We start from the raw sequence: 19,545 nt of genomic DNA, 5'->3' as shown, positions 1-19,545 counted from the left end.
GAATTCAATCCCCAAGACTAACATGGTGGAAGGAAAAGAAGAAACACCCGCAAGTTGTCCTCTGACCTACACACACACACACACACACACACACACACACACACACACACGAAGAATAAATAAATGCAACTGAGAATTTAAACCACTGAGTTTTCCTTTCTTTTTTTTTCTTTTCTTTTTGGTCTTTTGGACATTAGTTTCTGCCACTCAGAACTTCAGAAGTCTACTGCACTGCAAGGTGACCCAAAGAGCTAGGAAAGGGATGATCAATGCCTCCCATGGGATGGTCAAGTCACTACTGCTCCCCCCACCATCCAGGCCAGAGGACAGTTCTAGTGTCTCTCAGCAGAGCAACCAGCTCAAGCAGGGGTGAGTCAAAGCAAACCCACAGAACCCAGGCATACTCTTGGCCCCTACTGCCTTGTGTCTACCAACAACGTGCCCTGCCCACCTGTGCATGCTCCTGTGGTCACTTGGCACCCTGGGACTCACAGTTCTGCACTGAGCAAGTTCTTTTCTTTCAGCATGCTACTTCCTCCTGGCCTCTGTGGTTTCTGGTGGGAAATTCATAGTCATTTCAGTTGTTCTCCTAGATGTTTTTCATGATTCTCAATAGTCTTTAGTTTGTAGTAGTGTTCTTACATCTTCAGTTAAATTTGTGGAGAGGAGTCTTCAGCAATTACTTTTCCAAGAGCATATTCTTTCTCTTTTCTGGAAAGAGAGTCTCTGCTATGGTTCAGATTATATCATTTCTATGGTTCTATCTTAAGTTCACTGATTGCTTCCCTAGACATCTCCATTTTAACATCAAGCTTAGGCAGCAGGCAAGCAGGCTTAGCAGAAGGCAGAAGGCTCTTGCCACTGAAGTTGACAACCTGAGTTCCGTACTCAGGATCACATGGTAGGAGGAGACAACAGGCTCCTGCAAGTGTCCGCTAACCGCCACATGCACTCAGCAACAGACACACAAATAAATAAGTGTAATTAATTTTTTTTTTTTTTGGTCTTTTTGAGACGGGGTCTCCCTGTAGCCTGCTGGTCTGGAACTACGTAGACCAGGCCAGCTTTGACCTCAGAGACTGGCCTGTCTCTGCCTCCCAAGTGTTGGGATTAAAGGTGTATGCCACCACGCCAAGTCATTAAATTTTTTTAGTCACGCTCAAGCCAAATGTGGTGGCTCGTTTCTAGCCCATGATCCCAGCACTAGGATGATCATCATCAATTCGAGGCCAGCTCTCAGGGCAATACAGTGAGTTCCAGGCCAACCTGGGCTGATGGGCTAGAAAGCTCAAAAAAATAATAAAAACTAAAATAAAGCCCACCTGGTGAGCTTCTACTGTGTTTTTGTTCTGCTTTTGCTATTTGGTTCTTATCCTATTGCTTTGTTGAAATGTTTAGCTTTTCTATTGGTTTCCAGAGTATTTGTGATTACCTACTGGAATCTTTATCTAAGATGTATTCGCTTTTATCAGGTGATTCCAACAAGCAGTCTCAGCAGTGGTGTTTATATCCTTTCCTGTAAGAGTTGGGTTTTCCTAGTTATTCATGTTAAGTCACTTTGTATTACATCCAATTTGAATATTATGTATATAATGCTGGGCAGTTTTTAGTTCTACAAATGTGGACATTTGTGATATATAGCTGATCTATAGTTTGCAACGCTGTCTGTCCCACATGTGCCACTATACATCTGTAATCCCAGCACTAACAAGTGGCGATATGAGGATCAGAAATTTAGGGTCACCCTCCCCTATATAGTGAATTTGAAGCCAGCCTGCGCTATATGAGACCTGATCTGCAAAGAAGGTGTGGGAGATGGGAGGTAATTAATAGGGAAATAATGCAAATTCATTTTCTGGAACTAAAATATATAAGGCTCCCATGCATTATTAGTGAAAGAAATCATATTTAACTTTCTTGGAACTAAAGGACGCACACTTCACCATCCTGAAAGGACCCACTGAATACCTGAACCTAGTTATCTTGAAAAGGTAAACAACAAATCCCTGGGACAAGGTGGCAACAGGACAGAACAACAGCAAAATCAGAATGCCATAAATTACCAGTGGAAGTTCCGGGTGCTCAGAAAAAGGAGCAGAAATACATTCAAGGTTTTAAGGGAAGATGGTTTTCCATATCCATTCACATTCAACAACAAATATAAGGCAGAATAAAGACATTTTTAGACATGTCAAAGGTTCAGAAAATTGTTCCCATGACTTTTCTTGGGAAACTACATGACAATGAAATATACCAAAGTATGAGAAGTAAAATCATTAGTACTACAAACCAAGAGCAGCAAATGGAAGCCCAAGAATTGCAGCTACACAGTAGAGAAACTAGGGATTTGTTAGAGGAAGGAAGAGGACCCTGAAAGTATTCTCCTAAACAAGGAAGCTAAATGAGTAGATCATATAAAGAGCAGCTGCGAAATACTAGGGACAGGTATAAAGCAAACCTTGCAAGCAGATGAAAAAATAGACAAAAATAGGGTAGGAAAATTGGTCAGGTGTGATGGTGCATGTACTCCCAGCACTTGGAAACTGAAGCAAAAGAACTTTGAGTTTGAGGCCAAACTGTGCTGTATAGTGAGTTACAGGCAAGCTTGGGCTGCATTAAGAGACCCTGTCTTAATAAAACAAAAACAACGATGAGCCTGGGGTGGAGGTGCATGCCTTTAATCCCAGGCAGAGGCAGGAGGATCTCTGTGAGACAGAGGCCAGAACAGGCACTCTCTGGCAGTCTGCTGCCATCTCAGCCCCTGTGATGGAGGTCGGAGCAGGCACTTTCAGGCAGTCTGCTCCATTTTCTCAGTTCTTATTAAAACATCTCACAAGCCCAGAGAAGCATTCCTGGAGGCATCTATCATTCAGCAAATAGCTAAAACCAGCAAAAATCAAAGCAACTATTCAAGAGTCTGCAGGTTTCACCTGGGAAAAGACTTATGGTAGAAAATCAAATTTATGGCAGATAAGAGTCAGCAACCTGAAAGCAACTATCACAGGTATAAAGAGACTCTGCCCACTACCAGCATCACGACACAAAATAAGAGGTTGCTCAAATTCAAACATCACTGTGGTGGAGAAACTATGACGGCAAGGAAGTGCCCATGATATCAGAGCTGGGCATGCTGGCACATACCTGTCATACCCACACTTGGGAGATGGAAGCAGGAGGATCAGGAGTTCAAGGCCTGTTTCAAAAAAAAAAATCCTTCTTCCAAGGGGATAACAGGAGACAGGTATTATCAAGGGGGAAATGGGAAAAATGAGGGAATTTAAACTGGAGAGGGAAGATGGAGGGTTAGATAGGGAGAAAGGAGAGACAAATAATGTTTAGATGGTGTGAAAAACCAGCAGGAAATATATTAGTTCAAAAGCCTACTAAAAAATACATGTAACAACATCTGCACATGAGTGCATAGCTGAAGGCTGTATAACAAGAAACAGTGCTAGACAGGAGAAACCTCCCTTTGAGTTGTTGGTTGGGGTAGTCTAGGAGACTCTCAAAATAACACAGGCTATTGCCACAGCCCTTGATAACTTCTCAGAACTTGAAGGTAAGACCCTATTGCTGAAGACAGGACATACTTCAGACACAGGACCTGGAACAATGGAGCTGGAACTTACCTGGAAGCCTCCTCTCTGAACACTAGCTCTTAACAGTTTCAGAGGATACAATGTAAGCTGCTTACAGAGAAAAACCAATCAATGGTCCAACCCCAGTTTTAAAGCCTAATAACCACAACAATGACCAGCAAAACAAACTACCTACTGGTGCAGTACTGGCACTTTTATCTTGGGGTAATCAGTAGCTATCTAATTGGACTTAAAGCCAGCTCAATGAAGGGAACTCATGTGTGGTACTGTAAACACAGCCAAATACACATGGCTGGAGAGGTCACAGATCTTGGTGAAAACCCTGTCTCTCACATCCTTAGACCACATAATTTCTTACAATATGCTTAATATACAGCCTTATATTTACAGACAAATATACCTGTCACCACTCATCAAAGAAGCTTCTTTCTGCAACAAATGTAGACTATTACAGAGTTCCACAACTGGTCAAACACAGAGAATAAGTGTCTGAGAGATGCCCACCTCTAAGTGACACATCTACAATGGAACCTCTACCTAAGGCTCACAAAGTGGAATAGTGAATAGAGAGAATACTAATGCTCTCACCAATGAAGCTTCCTCATGCTATAGAATGTGACTGACACAGAAAGTCACAACTGGCCAAAATGTAGAGAGTAAGAGGCTGCAGTGTGTGTGTGTCCCTCAATAGGACTCCTATATCAAACCTCACCCACCCAGGGCTCAGGGACTGCTGCAGAAGGGATTGAAAGACTCTAAGAGTCAGGGGTGGCAGATCACCACAAGGAAATAAATTTTTGAGGCTTATGGGACCTTGCTCATATGAATTTACAACGATGATGATAGCATGCATAAGACCTGTGCAAACTTGAACCAGACAAAAAGCCTGCATAGAACTTGGAAAATGGGCAAGAAGCCCCAACCTTGGCTAAGGAACTATTGGCAGCTGATCACTGCTGGGTGAGGGAGAGTTGGTCTTCTTTAAGGGAGTGACACTAGATAGGCTGACCAGGCTCCAGTGGATGAACTCATATTGAGGGGACACAAACTTGACTTGAAAGACCTTAACATACAAAACAGAATGCATGAAATCCAGATGGGGGTGGGGTCTAAGTATGATTAAGATGTATTGTATGCAATACACAAAAATTCAATAAAAATATATCTAGAAAAAAAATCCTTCTTCCTCTAAAGTCGTGCTGCACTTCCCCATGCACTAGACTCTCTTTTCCAAAAATTTTATATATGTGTGTGCCTGCTTTTCTGTAAGTGTAACATGTGAACAGGTACCTGTGGAGACCAGAAAAGAACATCAGGTCCCTTGGAACTGGAGTCACAAGCAGTTGTGAGCTGCCTGACCTGGGTGCTAGGAACCAAACCTAGTTCCTCTGCAAGAGCAGCAACTGCTCTTAATCACTGAGTCATCTCTCTGGCCCCATACCAGACTCTTTACATGCCTTGGTTTCCTGATCCCACATAACAGTTCCTTCAGCCCCACTGCCATGCATGGGGTTTCTCCATCTCTGTCCTTTCAACCTTTACAATTTCTAAAAATTGTTGCTTAAAGCCCATTTTACAGTCAACCCCTTGAAAGCTGGATTTTGCCCCTATTCAAACTGAAACCAAATGAACATGGATAATGATAACTAGGACAAATCCAAGGCCCTTCTTGACATGCATTCTTACTTGGGGTACAGAGCAAACATGATACTCTCAAGCAATTTGTCCCTGGCAAGTACATTCCTCTTCACAGTTGTGAGACATCAGGTATGGATTCAGCTTGACATGAGTTCAGTCATCTTGAGTTATAACCACCACAAACGCACCAGCAACCCTAGCCGGATTTTACTAGTTGATTAAAATGTAAGCTCTGCCAATCAGAGAGGGCAACTCTGAGCCTGTAGAAAGGACAACCCTAAAGGTTCACTGTTCTGTAGGTAGCCGTTTATTCACTAGCTGAGCAACTTCATTCCAACATTGTTTTTTTTTGCAACTCCTCAAATCCTCAAACATTCTTTGAACCACTTTCACATCTTTGCTTGTTCCCTGGTTCATGTGTTACTTGCCTGTCTCAAAGTATACTTAACTAAAAAATGTTTGTCCTTTTGGAGTTTTTGCAGGATCCACTAAAATGCCCAAGTGTGCTCTCCTGTTTGAGGTACTAGACTGACTGACCCAAAGAGGGTACCCCATGAGCCATTTCAGCCTAAGCCTCTCATTTTGGACACCAAAATAAGACCTAAGCAGCAAGATTTACTTCTGCCACCTGTGTTGCTAATTCTTCTCTTCTGATACTGTATTTTTTTCTCATGATTCCTGGTCATGTGTTCTTCCCTTTCCTTTGTGGCTGGGGTAAGAGATGGCTCATTATATTACCTGATTACTTAGTCTGGTCTCAAAGGATCCTCTCCTGCAGCTTCCTGAGGGTAGGGATTATAGGTGTACTACACTGTGCCCAGCTCCTTTGCACACTGACCACTCTGCTAGCCTCAGATGCATCTTTGTATGCATGAATGTTCTGAACATGGCTGATATTACCTCTGCCAGCAATCTGACTTTTACGGTTTGATCATGTGACTATCTGTCAAACAGATAATAATCTATTTTCAGATGAGAGATTAAGAAAATCTGGTTTGTGGCTGGGATGCAGCTCAGTGGTACAGTGTTTGCCTGGCATGAACTAGGTCCTAGGTTCTATCACTAAAAGAAAAAAAGAGCTCCTAGTACACCCCTGAGACCCCAGCACTTGGTAGGTGGGAAGACAAGGATCAGGAGTTCAAGGTCATCCCTGGCTACATAAAGTTCTAGGTTAGCCTGGGCTACATGAGATCTTGTCTCCAAAAAAGGGTTGTGCGGGGGGTGGTTAGGCATGGTGATACATGCATTTAATCCCAGTACTTGGGAGGCAGAGGCAGGTGGGTCTCTGTGAGTTTGAGGCCAGCGTGATCTACATGGCAAGTTCTAGGCCAGCCTGGTCTACATAATCAGACCCTGTCTCAAAAAAAAAACCAAAAAACAAACCAAAACAAACCTAAAAACCAAAGAAAATTATAAGAGATCCTGTATATCTGTAAAATTAGAATATTCAATTCTTTTCTGATGTATAATCTATTAGAATGTACTTTTTTTTTGACATACTAATTACATTAAAGTCCAGAAACTGGGAAATTACCTTTCAGTGTGTCCCCCCTTTTGTCCAGTAAGATACAGTTAACCCCAAAGATCAGGCCCTGTGGGACCTGAAGCAGCTGGTCTTCACTTGGACTATTTGGACCCATTTCCTGACACTCCAGGAGCCAGTTTTCCTATGCAGCTGGCCCTGATAAATGTGTCAAAACAATCAGAAGGAGTGGGGTGCACATTCAAAAGCAGGTAAGATGGGGCAGCCATGGGACTGTCTACCAATATCCATTTTCTGCTTCATTAATTACAGAACCCAGATTTTGTTTGGGGCACCAATAAGCCTAGGTTACAAATGAAAAATTTCTAGCTTGTTACTAGCAGTGCTCATATGACAAAGGTCTAGCCAATCAGAGGCAAGCAAAAAAGCTATTAATGTTTTCTGGAAAGGTGTTACATCTTCATTTCTTTCTTTCTTAGACAAAGAACTGAGAGCTGGGGTCCTACAGTCATTTCGTGATCACAAGGGACCAGCTCCTAGCATGGCTGAACCTCCTTATCTTTTCTTTTGGTCTTTTTGAGACAGGGTCTCCCTGTAACCCCAGCTGGCCTGTAACTCACTATATAGACCAGGCTGGCCTTGAACTCAGAGATCTGCCAGCCTCTGCCTCCCAAGTGTTGGGACTAAAGGCATGCACCACCACGCCTAGCTTGGGCCTGCTTATTTTTAGGCTTTCCTTTTTCCCTTGGGGTGCTGAGGATTGAACCCAGGGCCATGCACACATTAGGCAAACACTCTACCACTGAGCATATATATCCACAACCCTTTTAAAAAACTTCAGTCTGCTGGGCACGGTGGTGCATACCTCTAGTTCCAGGAGGCAGAGACAGAGGATTGTGTGATTGGAGGCTAACCTGCTCTATCTAATGAGTTCTAGTCCATCTAGGGCTACAGGGAGACCTTGTCTCAAAACAAAACAAAATAAAACAAAACAAAAACAATGAGTTACCCAGGTTGGCCTTGAAGTCCTTAAGCAGCCCAAGTAGGTCTCAAATTTCGTATACTTCTGCCTCAGCCTCCTGAGGAGCTGTTATTACAGGTGTGTGCTGCCAAGGTCTGGCCACCCTTAGTTCTCTCGGGTGGAAAATATTCTATGTCTCTATAGGTACCTATTACTGCAGGAAATTCATTACCTAACAGAAATGTAGCAACATGCATTAATCTACCTATAGCAACAAAGTAATAACTTTATTGTCTTAGTTTAAAAAATATTAGCAGCAGGAGCTAGCAAGATGGCTCACTGCTTGCACACCCACACAAAAGTAGGAAAAAAATTTATCTTGAATATTGGGATAATGTGCACTAACTAATGTGTTTGGTTCAAGAATCGAACATTTCACCAGTCTGTTTTGGCAGAGGCCTATAACCTTGGCTCCTCTGGAGACTGGGGCAGAAGGATTGAAATTTCAAGGCCTAAGTGGGCAACTTAGTGAGACCCTGTCTCCAAATAAACAGAGCTGAGCTGTAGCTCTGTGGTAGAGTGCTAATTTAGCTTTCTGTGAAGCCCTAGATTCAATTCCTAGTACTTAAGGGGACAGGGGTTTGGGGTGTCACAATCATTTCTGGCATTAATACAGAAAATTCAGATGTAAATCTACTCACAAAGCTTATTCATTAGTAATTTGTATAAATTACTAATTCTGTCAGCACCAAGAATGACCAAAACCTCTTAACTGAAAGGACTCTCTCAAAAATTCACTTAAAAATTTTTTTATCTTATGTGTATGATGTATCGCCTATATATATGTAAGTGCACCTCTGTCATGCAATGCCCGCGGAGGACAGAAGAGGCTGTCGGATCCCCTGGAACTGGAGTTATGGACAGTTGTTAGCTGCCATGTGGGTGCTGGGATTTGAACCCGGGTCTTCTGCAAGAACAGTCAGTGTTCTTAAGTGCTGAGCCATCTCTCCAGCCCCGCCCCCCCCTTTTTTTTAATAGAAGGAAGTTTATTTGAGCTTACGGTTCCAGGGGAATTACAGTTCGTCATGTTGGGGAGGCATGGTGGCAGGAGGTGTCTGGAACAGGAGTAGAAAGCAGAGAGCTCACATCTTCAAGTGGGCACAAGAAGAGCAAAAATTCACTTTTCTTTAAGCAACAGAACTTTTACTTACGCTGTCTCCATAAAAAAACGTATGATTAAAAAGCATGATGGTCCATACCTTTAATCCCAACCAGCTCTAGGGAAGGGGGTAGGCAAAGGCAGGCAGATCTCTGTGAAATCAAGGCCAGCCTGGTCTACATAGTGAGTTCTAGGCCAGCCAGGGCTACAACAAAGTGAGACCCTATCTCAAAACAGCAACAACAAGGCTGGGGCGAAAGCTTAGTGGGTAAAGAAAGGTGCTTACAGTACAAGCATAGTGACCTGAGTTTGACCCCCAGAATCCAGATAAAGCTTTAAGGAGAAAATTGACTCCACAAAGCTGTCCTTTGACCCCCTACACACACATTGTGGCATGTGTGTTCACACACACATACATCATATACACCCATAAAGTTATAATAATTTTTTACAAGTTAAAAACAACAAAGCAGTTCTTGAATTAGTATGAAGATTCCCCCTTATAATTTTATTTGAAATTTTAGACTGCTAATTTTATACAATTATATCAATTTCGTAAAAATTTAGCACAAACAATATAATGGACCTTGATTTAATGAAAATCCTACAATAGGGTCAACAAGACGCATCAGTAAGAAAGGCACCAGCCACCACTCCTGACAACCTAAGTTCAATTTCTGGGACCTACATAGTAGAAGGAAGGAACAGACTCTGACAAGTTGTCCTCTGACCTGCATGCTCAATGTGGTACATACATCCACAATGAAATAAATAACTAAACGTAATTTAAAAATTAAAAATTAAATAAAATCTTGCAATCCTGGTTGGGAAAGGAATAGGGAAGAGGAAACTCCAGCATAAGAGGTGTTGGTACCCCTATTTCAGCACTGTGGTACAGCCCAAAAATATTAGCCATAAAAGACTGAACCAACCACTGTTTCTTAAGAAGGTAATATTTACAAATAAAGAAGAAAAATAGGGGCTGGAGAGGCGGCTCGGCGGTTAAGAACACTGACTGTTCTTGCAGAAGACCTGGGTTTGAATCCAGCACCCACATGGCAGCTAACAACTGTCCGTAACTCCAGTCTCGGGGGATCTGACAGTCTCTTCTGACCTCCGTGGGCATTGTATGACATGCAGGCAATACACGCATACACATAAAAAAATAAAATATTTTTTTAAAAAACGAAGAAAATGAAAAGGAACATTGTAGGAAATGCAAAAATGCTACCACCTGCCTTCTGGTAAAATCAAAATAAAAGTTTCATGAGACTATCCAGGGTTATACTTCTGAATTACTTCCTCCATGAACAAATCTACTACTGCTTATGGGGCTGTAGAGATGGCTTAGCGGTTAGGAGCACTGGCTGCTCTTTCAGAGGACCTGAGTTCAATTCTCAGCACCCACAACCATCTGTAACTCAGTTCATGGGACCCGATGCCAACTTCAGACTTCTGTGGACATTGTATGACGTGGGTGCATTTACATACATGCAGGCAATATACTCATACACATTAAAAAAAAAAAAAAAAACTCTACTGTTCACTCATGAATGTGGTAGCACACTCTTCCAAGCAAAAAGGGAATGAAAAATCCAACGCCAACGTTAGCCCTTTGAAGCCAGTGCAGTGGGAAGTCTCTCCAAGTAGCATTTTTCTCTACATTCTTATTCTTTTTCTCCCTTACTACACAAGTATGCCAAGTGAAAAAGTGAGGGAAAGTCAATTAAGACACTTTCTCGGGCCTGGGAAAGTAACTCAGGAGGTAGATTATTTACCTGGCATGTGGGAGGCCCTCAACTCAATCCCAGCACCACATAAATCTCACACTAGGGCTCAAAAACCTGTAATCCCAGCACTTTGGAGGTGGAACCAAGCAGCTCAGAAGTTCAAAGTCATCCTTTACCATAGAGTTTGAGGCTAGCCTGGGCTACATGAGACCCTGTCTCAAACAAACAACAACAAAATCCTTTTTTTTTTTAAACTTCATAAATTACAAATGAATTGCTTTCTGTACTCTAGTGGTTTCCTGGGTATTCTGAAACTTCAATGTTTTAAGATCACTTACTCCTCTCAATTTTCTCTCCTTACCAACAGTCACCCTAGGCCTCATAAGTGGGACCAAGTGCCACAAGGTAATCCTTGCAACAAGATATCACTGGAAGGCAGCTGTGGTCAGCAAATTCAGCCTAAAGAGTCACAGAAACAGTACACAACAAGCAGACACCGGTTGGGGATGCAACTCAGAGGCAGAGCACTTGCCTAAGGTGCATGAGAACCTGGGTCTTGACTTTGATCCCTAACATGGCACAGAAAACAACAAAACCCATCAGACAAGTCCCCAAGTCACTCTAGTTATCATACTTCCCTTTGTTAACCTGCATCCCAGAATCTTGGCCTCTTCGGTCTTCAGACCTGTCTTTTTATCCTTCTTCCACATTTTCTTCTTGTGAAGTAGGAATCAGACCCTTTTCACCTGAGTTTCCCAGTCTACAGACAGGCTAGGCTCATATAGAGTGCTTAATAAGGGGCTTACTACCCAGCCTGACAACCTGATTTCGATCCCCAGGACTCACATGGTGGAACCAATTCTCACAAGTTGCCTTCTGTCCTCCATATGTGTGTGTGCATGCACGCACACACGCACGCACACCCGCACACACACACACTAATGTTGACTGCGAATGAACAGTGAACATACCTTCAGTATGAGACAACCTCTTGTCCCTAGAATTCCTTCACTTCCAAGATTCTGATCAGAAATTCCTGTAGCTGAGAACCTCTAGAATTCTCCAGAACTTCCTAAGTCCTGTGGGCATGAGACTAGCTGGAGCTCTCTGCCTTTCTCCCCTCTGCATTCACCTAGCCTTGCTACCTCCTGTGCTCAAACAGGGTGACACTTCAGACACAACCCCTGGGGTCCACTCTGCCTGGCTGCACTGCATTTTATATCCTTTCAACTTGGACATCACTGATTGTTTTAGGGTCCGGTGTCACTATAAATTCATAGTTCCTGATTTTCCCTTGTTCCAACTCCTGTCCTATAGGTCTGGGCTTTTATTCCCTCCAATGCAGGTCCAGCATCTAATACATTCTCAAGCTCTCCCCAACTCTAGAAAAACTACATCTTATTACCCACATAGTGCTAGGAGTCACCAGGCCTTCTGCTCCTCTCTTAGTGGAAAGGAAAGTATGCTAATATATTAATCCTGTCTCCTATTTTCTAAAGTAGAGGTCTGTGGTGGTCTGAATGAAAATGTCCCTCATAGACTCCAACTACTGGAGGTTTAGGAGGTTTGCCTTGCTGGATGAAACACATCACTGGGGTAGACTTTGAGAGTATATAGCCTTGCGGACGCCCCCGCAACGGTAAGCCCAATAAAATTCTTTGTTAAGTTCACTTAGTCATGGTCTGCTATCACAGCAACAGAAAAGTAAATACAAGGTTCTAAAGGGGCAATTCAAAAGCTGCATCTAGGTCACTGACAAGTTTTGTTTAGCATGTGCCACACCTATGGTGAAGATTCAACAAGGCTGGTTGACTAGAACGCTGACTTTATAGATATTATAGAGCTAGAGCCAAGTTATCTTGGGCTACCTTTCATCCCCTTAAGTCATTCACTGTCTACCTCTTCTGTGTCTGATATAACATCCTTTTAACTACCAGGTAAAACGTTTGGAATGTATTGACTTAGCAGACTACTAGCTTCCGTCAACTCCAAAGCTAAGAATGCTATCAAAGAGCACCTGAAAGCTATAGATGAGCTTTTTCCCACTTGCTGTAACCTAGCTACCCAATGTTCCCACCAATATCTGAAAAACACCTTGACTTTTGTGTCTGGCAAGTTTTCTTGAAGCAGAGTTTACTAATAGTCCTGGCTGGACCAGACCTTGCTATGCAACCCAGGCTGGTCCTGAACTTGTGGAGCTCTTCCGTGCCCCTCCCCCTGGAGTGCTGGGATCTGTGACTGCTTCCATGTTAAACATGTTATTCAGGGAACCAGAAAGTGCAGCTGGGCCAGCAATTCATATTTGGCTCAGAACAAATGATCTGTTATTCCCTTTGAGACTTGTGTCTTGTGTGGATAACGTTACAAAGAATATAAATGCAGCCAGATGTGCTCTGTAATCTCAGCATTTGGGAGATTTAGGCAGGAGAATTGAGAGTTTGAAGCTAGTTTGGGCTACGTAACTTTTGTTAAGACCAAAAAAGCTAAAAAAAAATTAATACAAAATTCTTATTGATACAATTCATAGCATGTGCAGAGATGTTAACACAAATTTGTTCTACGAGCAGGTGTGGTGGCACACACCTTTAGTCTAAGTACTTGGGAGGCAGAAGCAGGCAGCCCTATGTGAGTTCAAGGCTAGCCTGGTCTACATAGCGAGTTCCAGGCCAGCTAGGACTACAGACCTTGTCTCGAAAAGACAAAAAAAAGTACAATGAATATATAGCAATAAAAATAAAATAATAAAACAAACTCGACAGATCTCACATAATGAAATCAGGCTCATGGCTCCTTGGGTACTAAGCCCAGTCAAAGTGGCTAAAATCCCACTCGTGCTCATATGACCTCTCCTGAAGGGCAAGGCTCCCTAGCTCCCCAGTTCCTCTCTACTTTCCCAGAAGGGGAGCAGAGTCCACCTGGCTCTGTGACCTAAGAGTTCTACTTCCCTCCCTATCACCTCCCTCCCCAGGGCTCCAATCTCCACCTCTTCCCTTTGTACTCCAGCCTGGCTGGGAGGATTCTACCCGGCTCCCCACCTTTAATCTCTCTGTAATGAGGCAGCCCCTCTATTTCCAGAAATTCAATCACCAAACCCCTTTGCTTCTGAGACACATTTGTCTTGCCCTCTCCCTGGGCCTCCCATGGACAATCCTTCCTCACGTTCTATCTTCTCACACCTTACCTCTTCACCCCTACAGTAGTGTCAATTACTATGAAATTGGTGAACATCACCAACAGTATCTGTACTTGTACCATAGCAAACCAGGAGCGAAGCACTAAGTCCAGAGGTATAAACTCTGTGGTATTTTGTAGAAACAGATCTGTCTGCAAATTCACACTCAAACTTTCCACTTACCCCTATACTTTCTACTTCTGAAAATCTCCTCCATGCTCCTCTTCACTTAGGAATTTAATAAAACCACATCTTTCAAAAGTCTGTGGTTTTACACATGCTCTTCCCTCTGCTAGATGAGTCTTCAGGACCCCGCTGAGCAGAGCAGCCTTTCCCTTCTTCCATTTCTCTGATACTTCATGTACATGTGAATTGATACATGAATCAATCACGTTGTCTTGTCTGTTTCCATGTCTGTCTTTCCTCCCAAGCTGTAGGATCTTTGAGGTTAAGACACAACCATGAGTTAACTTCCTCACACATGAGATTTCCTTAAATTTGACTACCAACTGGGCATGGTGGTACACAACCATAATCCATTCCAGCACTGAGAACATAGAGGCAGGAGGAAACCAGCCATGTATACAGCATGACTGTCTTTAAAAAATAATAAATAAAAGTTGACTAGGTAGCCTCACCAACCAACGAGTCGAAGAATACCAACCAAATAGCCGTTCTGTTACTGGGGTTTAAACTACCCTAGATCCCTAAGTACATCCACAGATCCCAAGGCCCTATGAAAACCTTGCCACCCTACCCATGTCCAAGTCAACTTTGAAACAATGTTCCTTTCACTACTGGCTCTCCTCCTGCCTTCAAATCACCCCATCCAAGAATTTCAAGCAAATTTTTTCCTGTCAAAGCCCTCACTGACTTCCTCCTGAATAATGTCCAAAGCAGCCATAGGACCTGAGAACCCTGATACTTTTTTGTTATGACAATCCACATCACACATTGTTTTTTGACTTCTAAGTCTTTGTTCACAACTACTGCTGTCTGGAATGCCAGGTATCAGATAATCTTCCTAGCACTTCAAAGTCCACCATAAGTGCTGCTCCTTCAACAAACAAAACTGGGTCATCTATGCCATTCTTCAGCCTTCACAGGCATTATCACTCGCTAAGAGTTCTCACCTGCCTGGCTCTGATAACGAAGGCCTAACTAACTCATCCTCCACACGACCCTTCATTCTCACAGCTCAACTTGGTGACCTCTTTTTATTGAAGGCTACCTCATCTGGTTTAAAACTCTTCTTGGGGAGCCTGAGAGACGGCTGAATGGTTAACAGCACAGCACTGGTTGTTCTTCCAGAGGACCCGGGTTCAGTTCCCAGCACCCAAATGGTGGCTAACACTCAACTTTAACTCCAGTGATGCCCTCTTCTGGCCTCCACGGGCACTGCACACATGTGATACACTTACACACATACAGGCAAAATACTCATACATGCAAAATAAAAAATAAAATTTTAAAACTCTTCTTGAACTGGGGGTGTAGCACAGTGGTAGAGTGCTTGTCTACGATGTACAAGGCCCTGGGTTTGAATTCTAGCACTATCAAAAATAAAAATTTCTTTTTGTGAGATTGGGTCTGTGTAGCCCAGGTTGGCCTTGTCTCAGCCTCCAGAGTGCTGGATCTACAGGTATGCTCCACCCACCCAGCTAAACTGCTAAAACTTTTTTTTTGGGGGGGGGTGGTGTTTCAAGACAAGGCCCTGGATGGCCTGGACTCACAGAGATCCACCTGTCTCTGCCTCTGGAATGCTGGGAATAAAGGCATGCCCCACCATGCCTGGCTTGAAAAAACAAAAGTAAAATAAACTCCCAGGCTGGAGAGATGATTCAGTGATTAAGAGCACTGACTGCTCTTGCAGAGGACCAGGGTTTGATTTCTAGCACCCACAGGGCAGCTAACAACAGTTCATAACTCCAGTTCCAAGGGATCCAACACCTTCTTCTGACTCTGCAGTCATAGTACAACACAGGTGCACTTACACACATGCAGGCAATATACTCACATACATAAAATAAAAAATATAATAATAAAACTGAACTCCCAAAGTAGTCAAGAAAGAAGAAACACCTTAAGTGTTCCACCCAATTCTTACCATGAGTCTCAAGGGAGAGGAAAAAAGGATTTCTTGTTATGAGGGAGGGTTGGATATATTGAAAAGATAACCCAACAGATGACATACATTACCAAAATACTGTTCAGCACCTTCTCCATTAGCTTGCGCTAAACTGCATGGCAAACACAGACAAGAAAATTGGAGTTGAAGAACTGGCAGGATGGGCAAGGCTTTTCTGTTGACCCCGGCAAGCACTTTCCACTTCTGGGGTGTCCCCAGAAAAAGCCGACACCTAGCAAGGCCAAGGAGAGACTAGCCTGTAGGGAGGTCTAAACTGAGAGCTGCTAAACAGAACTTAGGAAAGTAAGATGGAGTTGGATTAGTAAGTATTCCATGGTGATACACACCTGCAATCAGTACCAGGGAGCCAAAGGTAGTAGGATTGGTACAAGTTCAAGGCCAGTCAGGGATACACAGCAAGATCCTGTCTAAAAACCAAACAACCGGGCATGGCAGCAAGTACTTGAGAAGCAGAAGCAGGTGGATCTCTGTGAGTTCCAGGCTACGTAGTGAGGCCTTGTCTCCAAAAAAATCAAACGATGGGCTGAGAGATGGTTTGGTAGTTAAGAGCACTGTATGGTTTTAACTACTGGGGTTTTAAGTACCAGGGTTTGGGTCCCTGCACCCACACGGCTAATCAACTATTGCTAACTCCAGTTCCAGGGGATCCAATATTCTCCCTCTGGTCCCCAAGGGCAATGCACAACATGCGTGCACTTACACATAAAAATAAAATTTAGGGCTGGAGAGATGGCTCAGCGGTTAAGAACACTGACTGTTCTTGCAGAAGACCCGGGTTGGAATCCCAGCACCCACATGGCAGCTAACAACTGTCTGTAACTCTAGTTCCAGGGGAACCGACTGCCTCTTCTGTCCTCCGTGGGCACTGATGAAGCTCTCAATCAGCAAAGGCCAGGGAAAGGAGGGAAAGGAGCACAGAGGAAAATTTAGAAGTAATAGGACATGGGCTTGTCAACCTTTTTAGCCCTGTATTGTAGAAGAAATTGAGTATCTGTGGAGAAAGGAAGAACAGGAAGAAGTTGTACCAGTTTTCCAAAATCAGATAACCCATTTATGGAATTAAGCACAGGAAAGCCAATTTGATTCAACATCAATGATTCAGGCTCAAACTGTGGAGAATCACACACAGCTAAATGCCTTACAGTCTCTATAGGTTAAATGCAAGCATCCACATGGTTTTTGTTAAGAACATCAGGGGTTATCACCACTCAAGAGCAATGTAAAATATTGCAATAAAGGATATAAAAAGGATCTCCCTAGAGCTTGAGGATCATAATGAAGGTTCTAGAAAAAAACTGTTTACCTCTAATTCTGGCCCCTTATTAGTGATGGAAAAATTTGGAGAAAGTTGGGTACCTGGAGCAGCCGAAGGACTTCAGGAAGTACCTCTTCAAAATGTGACAAGTTGATGACTTGAATCCGAGAGGACAGCCAGTGCATGGAGGGGCTTTCTCATAAATTCCCAGATCCGACCACGGGCAGACCCTCCTTATTCTCAAGTTCCTACCCTTCTGTAGATAAGGAAAGTTCCTACTCTTCTGTACTTCCTACTCCTAAGATGCTCTCAAACGCCAACCATCTGACCCTTCTCAGGCAGGTTTTGTAGAACTCCCTGGCATGGAAACGTAATTACAATGCTGTCGATTATCTGGTTATTTCACGGGCTCAATATGATCGTGTAGACTCGGAAAGCTACACAGTCAAATTCTGCTGCTGGTTTCTGACGAAGGGGAGAGTTGATGGAGGTGTTGAGGAGGTGAAATACTGATTAGACACAAGGTGACTCACCGCTTCGAGTTTCAGTTTCCCCAGCTGTTCATTTAATAGGAAGGAGGTCGATGAAAGCTTCCTCAATGGATTTTTAAAGGCTTCGTTATTCCTTTCCAGGCTCTCGGAGGAATGTCAGACGTGCTACAGGCATCGTACGGTCGGGAGCGGTGAACATTACCAACCAGGGATAATGGTATTTTAAACGCAGCCATTAAGTATATCCTACGCCTGAACAGGTCTGACCATTATTTGTCACTGCGCTTTCTTAGGATTCTCAAGGGCGCCTAAGATCCCAACAGGGTTCAGAAAGACCCTGTGTGGGCCGCCTGGAGAGCGAAAGCGAGAACCAGGGCAAGCGGGCCTCGCACCGACCCCGGAGACCCAGGGACGGATAGGGCGACCTCGCAGCGCGCGGCTTCCCGGCCAGACCGCTCCGGGGCCGGCGCACGTCGCCTACTTCGTCCCCATCAAGGGAGGGTCTTTCGCACCCGCTTCACAGATGGGGACGCCGGCGCCCGCGCTGAAGCCGCCAGGGCTCGCGGCCCTCCAGCAGGCCGGACTCACCTTGGCGCTGTGCACCGCCTCCTGCGCCCCGCGGAGCTGCAGCCAGATGCGCGCGGGCAGCGGCTCCTCTGCCCCCAGCGCACCGAGCACCGCCAGGCTCACGCCGAACAGAGCCTCGATGCGGCCGCGGCTCCGCTCCAGCAGCGCCGCCTTCTTGGCGGGCGCCGTGAACTCGTCCAGCACCGCCCGAGCCGCCATGGCGGGCGCGGCCTCCGGGGCCCGGGGGCGGCGACGCCCCCTCCGCGTGCCCGGGCTCTCCTCCGGCGGCGTGGGGGGGCGCGCGGCCCCCCCCCCCCCCCCCCCCCCCCCACGTTTCTTTCATGGGCTGGCTCCGGCGGCGTGGGCGTCCAGGCCGCCTCGCCCGCCAGCCCGTCCGCCCGCAGGTCCCGCTACACCATCACGCCACGGCCGCCGCAGCTTAGCGACTGCGGGTAGTAAGTCCCCGCCACCCCGCCGCCGCCGCCGCCGCCACGCATGCGCTCAGCCTTCAGCCTGTCGCCGTCATTGAAGTTCGCCGCGCCCTGAGGAAAGGTGGGTGGGTAGGCCGAGGGCGACGGAAGTCTACGCCACACTCAGTTGCCATGTTGATTAAGGGCGAGCGTCGCCCGGGTGGCCATCTTTGATGAGGGCCCAGACCTTTGTGGTGACCTAAGGGATGGAAATTTCTGGGTTTTTGTTGATAAGCAAATAGTACTTTTTTTTTTTTTTTTTCAGTCTTTTTTGAGACGAGGTCTCCCTGTAGCCGCAGCTATCTAGATTCGCTAATGGAGACCAGGCTAGCCTTGAACTCACAGAGATCCGCCTGCCTCTGCCTCCCGAGTGCTGGGATTAAAGGCGTGCGCTACCACGCCCGGCAGCAAATAGTACTTTTATTTTTCTCCTTTCCCCGTTTCTTTCCTTGCCTCCTTTCCCTTATCTACGTTCAGAAAAAAATTGCAGGAAATTAAGAAAATGGGATTACCAGTGGAGAATTGAAAAGCTAAGTAAACTGCTGGCATAGTACTTAATTAATATTAACTGATTAAATAATTAATTAATGGGCTGGAAAGATGGCTTAGCGGTTAAGAGAACTGTTCTTGCAGAAAAAACCTGGGTTCAAATCCCAGCACCCACATGACAGCTAACCATTGTCCAGCAACTCCAGTTCCAGGGGATCCAAGGGCACCTCTGTCTTCCTCGGTCAGTGCATGACATGGGTGCACTTACATACATGCAGGCAATACACACATACACATAAAATAAAAATAATAAGTAAAATAAAAGTAATTAATTACCTGTAATCCCAGTGGGGCAGGGCCCTGAAGCGGAGGAGAGCTGTCA

General features: G+C 44.7%; 1 protein-coding gene across 3 annotated transcripts in view; it reads right to left on the bottom strand.

The window, feature by feature from the left end:
- The window catches only part of N4bp1 (NEDD4 binding protein 1), a 49,656-nt gene extending 31,180 nt beyond the window's left edge, over positions 1-18,476 (bottom strand). For 2 of the 3 annotated variants that reach the window (XM_008822622.3, XM_029558395.1), the window contains exon 1: positions 18,226-18,476. In XM_008822622.3, coding sequence (XP_008820844.1) covers positions 18,226-18,423 — 198 coding nt within the window. In that variant the 5' untranslated portion in view covers positions 18,424-18,476. The other variant, XM_029558394.1, reaches the window with a different exon arrangement.
- Positions 18,477-19,545: the final 1,069 nt, after the last annotated feature.

This window comes from Nannospalax galili, unplaced genomic scaffold (assembly GCF_000622305.1).
Source record: "Nannospalax galili isolate Female #2095 unplaced genomic scaffold, S.galili_v1.0 scaffold108, whole genome shotgun sequence".
Classification (NCBI taxonomy): Eukaryota; Metazoa; Chordata; class Mammalia; order Rodentia; family Spalacidae; genus Nannospalax; species Nannospalax galili.
The sequence above is the reverse complement of the archived record's forward strand: the minus strand, read 5'-3'. Positions and strand labels throughout refer to the sequence as shown.